The 11749-nt window shown below is 43.9% G+C and overlaps 1 protein-coding gene across 1 annotated transcript; it reads left to right on the forward strand.

The window, feature by feature from the left end:
* Window positions 1-1075: 1075 nt before the first annotated feature.
* Window positions 1076-10027, forward strand: LOC102687106 (potassium voltage-gated channel subfamily V member 2). The gene is made up of 2 exons (XM_006639962.3): window positions 1076-2685; window positions 5849-10027. Exons 1-2 carry the CDS (start codon window positions 1405-1407, stop codon window positions 6161-6163), a joined length of 1596 nt encoding a protein of 531 aa, XP_006640025.2. The 5' UTR covers window positions 1076-1404; the 3' UTR covers window positions 6164-10027.
* Window positions 10028-11749: the final 1722 nt, after the last annotated feature.

Consider the following 11749-nt stretch of genomic DNA (forward strand, 5'->3'; position numbering starts at 1 on the left):
AGTATCTCATCCAGCTGTTTCTTGAAAGAAGTCAGGCCTTCAACAGCATAGCTGGGTAGCTTATTCCACCAGTACTACAACTCTTAAATACGTGTCTCTTGCTCTCCAGATTAAATGTACTTTCACACAGTTTCCATTTGTGCCCTGTAGTTCCTGTTTCACTGAAAATCCGCTGTCAACACTGTTGATCCTTTAAATCCCTGTAGTGCACACTGGAGATTCCAGCCACTAAGTACTTTGAATAGAGATCACCAAGTTGTTAAAATAACTTTTTCAGTACTATACCACAGTGGGGTTTGCTCTAAGATTCTCTTCTTTTCATGGGAGAAACAAACCCGATGTGAAATGCATGATGTTGTACTTCTTTTTCCTCTGGGAATAATTCAGTAAAAAGGCCGTATCTAGCATTTGTTTATTAAGAGCAGACAAGGTCTTCAACGAGAATACCAATCGTTGATTCCCACTTTCGTACTTATCGATTCCTGATTTCAGGTTTGTAAGACAATTTCTAAAAATATGTTTTCTGAAGACTAGAGTCCTAATAATAATATAATACTGGCAGGTAGCCGCGCCAGCATGCGTAGGCTGCAAAGGAGCTACTAAAGGTTTATTCCCTGCTGCGAAGAGAAGAAAAGAAAACATTTCAGCTGTGGAGCCTTCTTCAGGTGTTTCTTTTCTTCTCCTTTCAACATGGAATCATATTGTTCCTTTGCACAATGCTATACTGTTTTGTCACCACACCTGCTGTATCTTTCTGAACGGCAAGGAGTGGTGTGACAGGCTCGTGTCTTGTGCAGGAATGAAGTGGACCTGCGTTCCAGGGATTGATGGTACCTCCTGAGATAAAGGAGCACTGTGGCCCAGTAAGCTTGTAATAGCCTTAACAAAAGTTAACGGCTGCTGCCCTGCATTGCTACTTCCTAGGACACAATCCTTAAATCAACTCTGCTGTAATCCTCAAGGACTGTATTTATAACTCCACTTAAGGCGGATGGAAAAGGCAGCAATGAGATTAGCTCCCCCCACTGTGGGGAAAAAGCCTACGCCTATCGTCTTGCTTCTTCATTCGGAAGAAACAGACGTCTTTCCTCCTGCAGCCAGAGGACCCTACTGAGGGCAGGGAGACGTAGCTGAGCATCTTCCCATCGTTCTGCGGGATTTTCTGGGTGTCAGATTTGTGGGCACTGCCATCATCCTCTAGAGGAGAGTTCCGACCGACCCTACCTCAGAATCCCAAAGCAGGTTGTTGTTTTTTTTTTTTGCTCACTTCATTTTTCTGTCACCCAAGGCGGGTCAGGAAAGCCCACAAGAGACGTGTTCAGCTGTAGGGGCTCGGCCTTTTGTCTGTCTTCGGCTGTGCGGTTTTAGGGGAAAGTCACGCTGGCCGATCTGCGGAGAAACGTCATGAAGAAGCTGAAAAAGAGGCGCTCCAGCCTTTTCGCCAACCTGAAGTTCGGCGACAGTTTCTCGCAGAGCACCGACGATGACGAGAGCGCCTTCCCCTTCGCCATGGACAGCTCGGTCAAGCCCTGGACATCCCTGCACAACCTGGACAAGCCACTGGACAGTGACGGGAAAGAAGGAGAGGACGACTGGGAGCAATGCTGGTCTCCTCCGGGGAAGATGAGCATGATCAACCTTAATGTTGGGGGCAAAGTCTTTCAGATTGCAAAGACTGTGGCGGTCCGGTACCCCCACACGCGCATCGGGTGTCTGGCCCTCTGCAGCGACCCCGTCAAGAAGCTGGAGCTCTGCGATGACTACTCGGTCCTCAACAACGAGTACTTCTTCGACCGCGACCCCACTTTCTTCCACTACATCTTCCACTTCTACCGCAGCGGAGTGCTCTGGGTAATGCAGGAACTGTGCCCCATCAACTTCGAGGAGGAGATGGAGTACTGGGGCCTGCGGATGAAAGACACCCAGCGCTGCTGCCGAATCCTGTTCGAGGAGAAGGTGGACGAGCTGAAGGACTACTTGAAGGTCCAGCGGGAGCTGAAGGCCGAGATTGAGCCCGAGCACAGGGACGAACATTTCGAGGGCATGTTCCTGGGCGGCTTCCGCAGGGCGCTGTGGAACCTGATGGAGACCCCCTACTCCTCGGTGTGGGCCAAAGGCTTCGCCATCATCTCCAGCATCTTCGTGCTGATCTCCATCATGGCCATGACGCTCAACACAGTGGAGGAGCTGAAGAGCCGGACCCTCCACGGGAAGACCTACATGGAGTGCGTGGAGATCTTCTGCATCATCTTCTTCACCCTGGAGTACTTCCTGCGCCTCCTGACCACCTGCGACGTCAAGCGCTTCCTGCGCAGCGCCCTGAACTTCGTGGACCTGGTGGCCGTCATGCCCTACTTCGTCCAGGTGGTGTTCGAGACCTTCGCCGACCACAGCGACGACAGCTACCAGAACGACCTGCAGGCCATGCAGCGGGTCAGCAAGGTCAGCAAGGTCCTCAAGGTCATCCGCCTCATGCGCATCTTCCGCATCCTCAAGCTGGCCCGGCACTCCACGGGCCTGCGGGCGTTTGGCTTCACCATCCGCCAGTGCTACCAGCAGGTGTGCTGCCTCTTCCTCTTCATCGGCATGGGCATCTTCAGCTTCTCGGCACTCATGCACTCCGTGGAGCACGACGTCCCCGGCACCCCCTTCAGCAGCATCCCCGACGCGTGGTGGTGGGCGGCGGTAAGCTCCCCCGTCATCCTTTCGTCCCCTCGGCTTTCCTTCTGAAAGAACACCCCCACAATGGCGCCCTTCTGTATCTTCGAGGAATTTGCTCGCGCTGGTAAAGGCAAAATCCGGATGTGTGTGGGGATGCGAGGAGTTACGGCGCGGTTCGGTGAAGGTTTGAGAGGAGTTTGGTTGTGACTAAAATGGCCATTTCCAGTGAAGGCTGACAGAAACACGCTCAAGGTGTATTTCCCACAGGTCCCCGAATTACAGCGTTGCTACAGAGGGTTTTAGAGTCCAAGTCCTGCCATGGTCACCACATGGTCATCGCCGTGAACGAGTGACCATCACTAATCTTGTTGTAATCATGGGCTGAAGTAGGGAGCTGCGTCAGCATGCGTAGGCTGGAAAGGGACAAGTTGTGTTTCCTTTCTTCTCTTTTCAGCATGGAATAAACCTTTACTTGTTCCTAGATTGTAATCATAGACAGTGCTCCCAGCTACAGTATAACACAGTGGCTGTTACTGGTGATGTTGTCCCTGTCTTTCTGCTGTTCTTGAGATGTTGCATACCACCATCTCAAGAACTTAATTAAAATTCACACAAGCCAGGTCAGGAGTCAAGACCTCAGGCCAAAGTCATACGGGCAAGTAGAAAGCTCAGTTGTTTGAACGCTGCAGCTGCAAGGTGTGGCCACTAGGTGGAAGTCTACTGTACCTCCAGTTTACAACTTCTGAAGTATCCCTTTATACCTGGGGTTTTTGTATAATAATAATAAGAATTGCTTACACTTATATAGCGCTTTTCTGGACACTCCACTCAAAGCGCTTTACAGGTAATGGGGACTCCCCTCCACCACCACCAATGTGCAGCCCCACCTGGATGATGCGATGGCAGCCATAGTGCGCCAGGTCGCTCACCACACATCAGCTATCAGTGGGGAGGAGAGCAGAGTAATGTAGCCAATTCATAGAGGGGGATTATTAGGAAGCCATGATTGGTAAGGGCCAGGGGGAAATTTGGCCAGGACACCGGGGTTACACCCCTACTCTTTTCGAGAAACGCCCTGGGATTTTTAATGACCACAGAGAGTCAGGACCTCGGTTTTACGTCTCATCCCAAGGATGGCGCCTGTTTATAGTACAAGAATGTAAGTTTGCCTTATCCAGACCCGCCTTACTCATTCCCTTAACCTTTAATTAATTTTCGAACTTCCTAACCAAACTTTTTTCCCACTTAATCTGAAAGGATTTATTTTAGTTTAGTTGTGTAGAGTTTAGATGAAGAAACTTTCATTGAAGAACCTTTTTGAGAAAAGAACACAACGATCAATAAGCAGACGTTCACTTAAAAATCTGTCACGGTTAACAGAGCTGATGCACAAATGTACACGTGCGATTTAATGTGACTTAAGCACTATTACAAGAAATGTAGAGATTTTTATCTTCTTTTTTCCCCATTTCACAGCTTTAGTATATGGAAGAGGAAATTATTCCTGTAACTTTGGTTTGGCCATTCTTTACCCTCTTAAAATGAAACTGGGACCATCTCTTCTTTTATAGGATTTCATTATACTTCATTAGATAAAGCTTATAGGATAAAAATGTGTAAGATCCTGGTGCAGTGTTGAGAGTATGCTGGCACATTAGATTGCCTTTTTAAAATGATTGCTTTAAGAGATACTACGGTAAATAAACTTAATTATTAGCAAACAATGTCTGCTTTATTTCCAAGAACTGTCAGGCTAATCGTTTTGAGTTTGTTTGGTCTTCAAACATGACAAAATGTGTGACATACATCTCTGTCATTTTTAGACTAAAGGTATTTACATTTGGACACAGGTACGTGGCTTTGTACACATTTGTGAAAATGGACTGAAGCTTTGCACGTCCCCAAACTGTATTATAGCAGTTCTGTTGAAAGATATGGAGTTCAATAAAATATCTGATATTGTGCTTGTATGCAGAATCTCAGCTTGCTGAACTTCAGCCTGATAAAGCCTTTCTAAAAATCCTCTGAAACATTACCAACTGGGCCCCAGAATTAAAATCTATAAAAACTATGTAGGTTTGTATCTTGCAAATGGTCATTCAGGTAATTGACAGTTATATATTGCTTGAAACAAAGACAGCTTACTCAGACTGACTGCCTAGCTAGCTAATTTAACTAACCAGTGATTCTCTAATGTCACGTCTCACTGGAGCCATCTGCTTTATAGTGTAATCTCCTTTAATCACAACGAAAGAAAATCCAATCTTGGCTATGTCTCTGAGAAACGTTCACACTCCTTTTAAAGTTCTGGCCACCTGTTATCTGAGTGCTCTTCCAATTTGAAAGTTTTGCTTAAGGATATTGACTATAGTTTAGTTTGGGGATGTGCAATGCTTCAGTCCTTTCTCACAAATGTGTACAAAGCCACGTCCCCATGTCCAAATGTAATTAGCTGTAGTCTAAACATGACAGACATCCATCTCACACATTTTTATTGAAGATGCAGAACAAGCAAAAAAAGATTCGCAAAAGACAACAGGGCAGGGCAGGGGATTTTAAGGGGAGAAAAGGTCTATTAAGTTGTTTTGACTACCACATGTTATTTAAACAACACATATGTTAAAGTAAATTTGGTTTTAGAACACTTGAGCAGTTCTTCAAGCAGTTTGTTTTGTTAAATTAATATCCTGTATGCTAACCTTCAATTACACATAGAAGGAATGAATATCCCGGATTTGACACGTGGAAGGAACTATTATCCTGGATATTCACAAGTGCAGGAAAGTACAGTATGACGATTGCACAAAAATTGCTTTTGCCAACGCAGGCTTAAATTTATTAATGCTATAAACATTTAAAATAAAGTTTGGCTTTTATGACTTTGGCTTAAAGCCATATTCAGAATCTACAGGGTGTATTTGTGAAAAATGATTCACAAAAATTTGTATGTGTATTTGTGGTCCACTTTCCATCGTGGTGTTATGAGTCTAAGGCACCCGGTGTTAATAGAAGTTTCTTGGCCTCAGGCTGTGAAGAAGTGGTCTCTATCCATGGATATACCAGATTGAATTTATGATCGTAGTAGTTGGATCCAGATCAGTTAGTCACTGAAACCTCCCATAGGAATCCATACAAGTGTCTTGCACCCTGCACACATGTAGGGGTTTTAACTGGCTCTTCTCCACAGGTCAGTATCTCCACAGTGGGCTATGGCGACACTGTGCCAGAGTCCTTCCTGGGCCGTCTGGTGGCATTCGGGTGCATCTCTTTCGGGATCATCCTCAACGGCATGCCCATCTCCATCCTCTTCAACAAGTTCTCCGACTACTACGCCAAGCTGAAGGACCAGGAGGTCGCCAACACCATGAAGCAGAGAGGCAGGATCCAGCTGCGGGTTCGACTCCGGCGCAAGATGGACAAGTGTCTGCACTCACAGGCCCCGGACTGCGACGAGGACTCCCTCGGCCGCCTGGACCCCCGCGCCTGGCACGGCGGGCACTGACACTCGGTCTGCCAGCATTGTGCTGGGCATCCCCCATCTCCGCTTCGCCTGCTACCTTTTTAATGGCACTACCAGTGACTGACGGCTGCTGTGAGTGACAGCTCTGAGTGAGGTGGGACACAGGAGGTGCCCTGCCTAGTTATAACAGGACTAATTGCACGTTAAAGATCGGGTGATTATAACTAACAGATAAGAGAGTTGCATTTCCTTTAACCAGGTATTTTAATGGATGAACGCAACCAACCATAATCCAATTAAAAGGAAACCTCTTGGCTCCCAGCTACATTTTCATCATCCTTGCTGTCACATGTCAAAAAAATAAAGCAGGGGCTTGTTACTCGGATTCACCTTTCTGGACCAATTGCATCTTGTCCTGAAGCTGAAGACTCTTTTGGAGCTGGACTTACCATAGGCAGATCTAGTTTTTTTTCCATTCAGTTTTACTATAGTGCATTTCTCTTCAGCTGCAGTAACTTTTAAGGTTTTCTCAGCACTTATTACATACAAAAAGACATGGAAAGGACAGAATTCTGTATACTGTTGGAATCACCTGGACTGGACTAAGAGGACTGGACTGTCAGAATCCAGTTTTTGAAGGCCTTAGAATCATATTTATTGTCTTACTCTCAATATTCAATTACTTTCTTCCTTATTAGACCAGTCTAATGCTTTTCTCTGGTGTGAAGCGTGGGAGGGCAAGGTTGGAAAATTGTGTAAACAAATATAATATTTTTCCAGGTCCGATATAGCTGAGTCTGAAGAGATATGGTTTCTGGAAATCAGGCTGCGTTGTGCCACTCATAAACTAGAGGGTACGAGGTATAATGTGTTTGCACAGCAGCTATGAACTGATTTAACGTTTGATATGATTTAAATAAATACTTTTATTTACATATTATCTATAAACCTTGCTGTTTTGATCTCACAGGGAAATGAAACTTCCGTAATGACTAAAAAGAACACAATGCTGTTTTTTGTTACAAAGGGGAAAAGTCAGCTACACAACTACAGTTTACCTGTGTTTACAGTATGTTACCTGCACTTAAGCTTTTGTCATGTGTTTTTTTACACTAGAACACTGTTGTCGTGCCCTGTTCTGTGTGGATGTGGATATCTGGTTTTCTAAAACCACTCTAAAGGCTCAGTTCATTTAGAGTTTAAGATTCACTTGGATATAACACAAGTGGGGTATTTAGTTTAGTTTCAATTTCTTCACAGTCAATTCACCCACTATTTTATGTTCTGCAGCTAATCCATTTTCTAATTCAACTGCCGACCAGACCTGGTGAGAAACATGGTAAGAAAATGGATACAGTACAAGATAGGAGGGAGCAGACTTTTCCTATTAATAGGATCAGGAAGGGATTAGGCCACACTAGGATTTAGAAAACTAATCCAAATGCTGAACAGCAATTAAAATAATTAACCTGTTGAGGGGCCCTCTGTAAAGACAGCAGGAGTGTTTTGGTCGCCTTTTGCTGTTACATGTTGGCCTTCATCAAAATGGCATTTTAACAGTTGTTTCACCACTATACCCAGAAGGTCTCTTGTATCCATATTGCACAGTTGATTATCTGACATCCTGCCTGTCTGTGCATGTCCACCTCTCTATCTGTCTTTCTGTCTGGTGCTATTTCTTTTTTTTTAATAACTCTGTGTCAATGCCAAAGAGCTTCAATGACATTTAATTTCACAGCAGTCTGAATCAACAGCAAACTTCTGATTTTCATTGGATTTAATGAAGACTTTCAAACATCTACCAAGGAGAGAAACGATGGATTTAAGAAAACTGACTAAGCAAAATGCAGAGCTACTGCATAAATGCTGACATTTGCTTGCAGTTTAAAATTTGCATAAATTGAAGACAAAGTTACAGCACACAGCACCTGCATGGGATCAGCAGTCTGAATGCCAAAGAGAGCCTCCCCTCTCGCATTTCAACATTTTCTGCTCTCCTGCCCCTGTTATAGGAAATGTATCCTACCCAGCTGGCAGTGTGGCTGCTGGTTCATAGGTAGGGGTTGCACCCAAACTGTGTGCAAGACACTTTGGGATGCACTTCTTTGCAATGAAAAATCCAAATAATTATTATTTTTATTATAATTGCGGGCAATGTTTTAGTTTTGAATGACTCTTATCAGCTCGTTTACCTGGCCCGGCGTCAGAAATATGTATGTAAATTCACCTTATTGTTTAAACCAGATTTTAAACTATCACCCACATTTTGTCTGAAAGCAGAATATGTAGCCAAATACAACTCAGTCATTGTGTCTACATATGATGCTGTAATAGGTTCTGTAACCAATTCTGATTATTTCAAGAGACATAATAGGATCATAGCAAAACACAATGTTTACCACAGAAGAGATTCGGCATGTTTTAGGGTCAGGGATATATTGAGGGTTAGGGCACTGACTTTACTGATCACTAATTCCTGATGGTAAAGGACTGCCACATCTGGTTTTCATTACACCATGTGGAGAAGACTCAATGGTTTTTACATAGATCCACATTGTGACTACTGCCTCTCTGGAACTCTCTGGAACAGTGTCTGAACCGATGTTTGGAGGGTTATTGAAATAGTTTACACTCTATAGCTGTTTCACTCAACAGCTTCAGCTCAGACTGTTTCCTTGCCTCTTTCACATCTCCAGCTTTTCTGTTTTCCTCCTGCTGCAGGCTCATGCCCACCTGGTCTGTTCTTGGTGGTCACCAAGCAGACTCTTCCTATGACAGATTCATCAAAGTTCTCTCTGTGTTTCTTCTGGCAGAAGTATTTAGGTATTCACTTCCTTCTGTAAAATTACTGTTGTCCTGAAAAAGCCAATGCATTCTTTCTGGAAGAAACTCCAAACTGGCCTTTCTTGTTCCAGAACTCTCTGAGAGCTGCACAGAAATATCTGCGCCTGAATAATGATGATGAAAGTGAGACGTTCTGCTGGCAGTTAGATCTTTCCACATACTGAGGTGGAGTTTTCAAAAGCAGCACTGGAGAGCATCAAGCTGAGCAATACAAACGCAGACATCATCCGCCACTGGCGTAGGTCCGTATTCTTTCTGTTAGCAGGGCTGTGGCCATCTTTACTGAAATGCAAAATTGGCAATGTTATTGTTTCCCGTTTGGCATTTGCCTTTCTTTGCCTCCTCCTTACTGGTTTAAGAGTCGCCAACAATGTGAACTGTGAAATAAGATTTACCACATTTCTCTTCATCTCAATGCACACCTTGATTCAGGAACAGGCCAATTAGTGGTATGGGGTAGTCAGTGCATTACAGTCTATGGAAATTTGTATTCAAGGCTTCTGGAATTTTAAGTAAACTAAAGACCACATATCTTGCCTGCTAGACAAGAAGACATAGGTCAAGCACATTGCTTATAGTAAAGCCAATTTAAATTCACTGTATTTAAAATGCTGTCACCTGTTTCTTATGTAGCTGAATCTGCTGCCTATGCTGTGTGTCTTAGCAGTGGTCATGGCCACTATATAGTTATGATGAACATTATATTCTCGGACTATTTCATTTATTTAATTGAAACAATTTTGTAATTGTCCAGAAAATAAACTTGCCTGTGCTGTGTTCATTAAAACAGTATATTGCCCTGTTTAAGGTAACCTATCCTCCATAAGTAATGCTAGTCACCCATGCGACCCCTCTGTGCTATCAGACCACCTTAAACCAAAGTAGAAGCTTTGACTGACAAAAAGAGACTAAACTCACTCAATTAAGCTTGAGAATGTGGTTTTATGTTATAGGTAATCTGCAAGGCCTGTCCTTTCTCAAGAAGTCTGCTTTATCTGGGGCCAGATGGCTGTATAACTGTCTTTTACTTTGAATTAGTAGTGCAATAAAATAAAAGAGAAACCCTGATAAAACATCGCACACTGGTGATCATTTGCTGTGAGATAAACTGTAGATACTGAACCTGGGTCTGCACCCCTCCTTACGTCCTATCACCAGCACCACAGCCCTCTGCTTATTCATCTTAAACCCAAACCTCCCTCTTACACTTCATTCTTGTTTGGGTTTGTCACATTTACCACCCCCCCCCCCCACACACACACACACACACACACACACACACACACACACACACACACACACACACAACCAGCACAAACAATGAGTCCCATCACATTTTCAAGGAGCTGTGAAAGCTAGGGTTTCATGCTCTCAGCTTGCAAAGTCAGTCTTCTGTAGCGTGTTGCTGTACATTAACACTGCAGACACTAATCACATTAGAGAAACGGTGAGCCTCATCTTCCGAGGGCTGTGCTGTACTCATCTCCCTCATTACTGCATTTTCTTAGATCTGTCAGGTTACAAATCACTGAGGGAGTAACACATAGTGAATGCTAAGCACACCTGTCCTGAGGGCCTCTCAGGTATATTAGGCTATTTACATCATGATGGCAAACAACCACACACACCTCTTTTTCTAAAATAGTAGTAGGCCTGGCATTTTTCTTTTCATCCCAAATCAATCTCAAAGTTCAAAAGGGAGGGGTCCCATCTCACGCACCGGTGACGTAGTGTATATGCATATCCCCCACCTAGGTGACTCACGACTGCCATTCTGTCCCATTGTGCAAGAGATTAGGCGGAGACGTGAGATATTACATCACCAGTTGAATTCTGGGTTGAATGTAGTTTGGCCAGATTGACAATGGAGTTTAGCCAGGAGACTGCGGTTACTAACGGTGTCAGAAAGTGCCAGCACATTTTTAAAGACCTCAACGATCAAAAACCAGCCTTCACAATATTTAAAAAAATGCTGCTGCCTGTTCTAGTTATAAAGATTGAAGTCAAAGGCCTTTCAGCAAGGTGTGGTCAAGAGGCCTCATTGTAGAATTAATTACAGACAACTCTGCTTCCTTGCAGATACACATTCTATTTCGATTAAAATCAGAAACCATGGCAACAGTCTGTTGAATTAAGACATTTTTTGGACAGTCTGGAAACCTGGTATTGTGGTAATAATTTATTCCAATTAACTCAAAAGTATAAAATGGAGCAGTACTAAAATTGGGACGATCATTCTACACAAACAATTGTAACAATAGTAAAAGGACAAAGGCAGTAATTAGCATGTGTTCTTCCCTGTTGAAAAAATGGTTAGACGGATTTAAAGGGAACTGGGTAGGTCTATCGGTTAGACTTTTTGTTTAGAAAACTGTGCTATTTTATTCATGTTTTTAAAATGCTGGGAGACCTCTTTGACTTCGGCACATCCAAATCTTCAATGAGGGAGGATCCTGGGCCCACACTCCACAGAGCTTGGCATCTCATACACATGGAGTGAAATAATTCAAACAGCTTGTGGGAGGCACCTGAGAACAAAGCCTTAATTAAAGTTTCCACAGTGTCCAGTTCTGTTACATTTGGCAGGTGTCGATTCATCACAACTTTCCTGCAACGAGAGAGTATAGCATCTTCCCACTCACCCTTTACCAGCCATTTAAATTTTGCACATGCTTTCCTCTTCCTCGCTCCTTATCCTCTGTGAGGATGTCTGTCTCAGCACGACTGGCTTGTGCCTTGCCTCGTCTAAGTGAAGAAAAGCAACGTAGTGATTCTTCTTTAAGG

Source organism: Lepisosteus oculatus, chromosome 29, assembly GCF_040954835.1.
Source record: "Lepisosteus oculatus isolate fLepOcu1 chromosome 29, fLepOcu1.hap2, whole genome shotgun sequence".
NCBI lineage: Eukaryota > Metazoa > Chordata > Actinopteri > Semionotiformes > Lepisosteidae > Lepisosteus > Lepisosteus oculatus.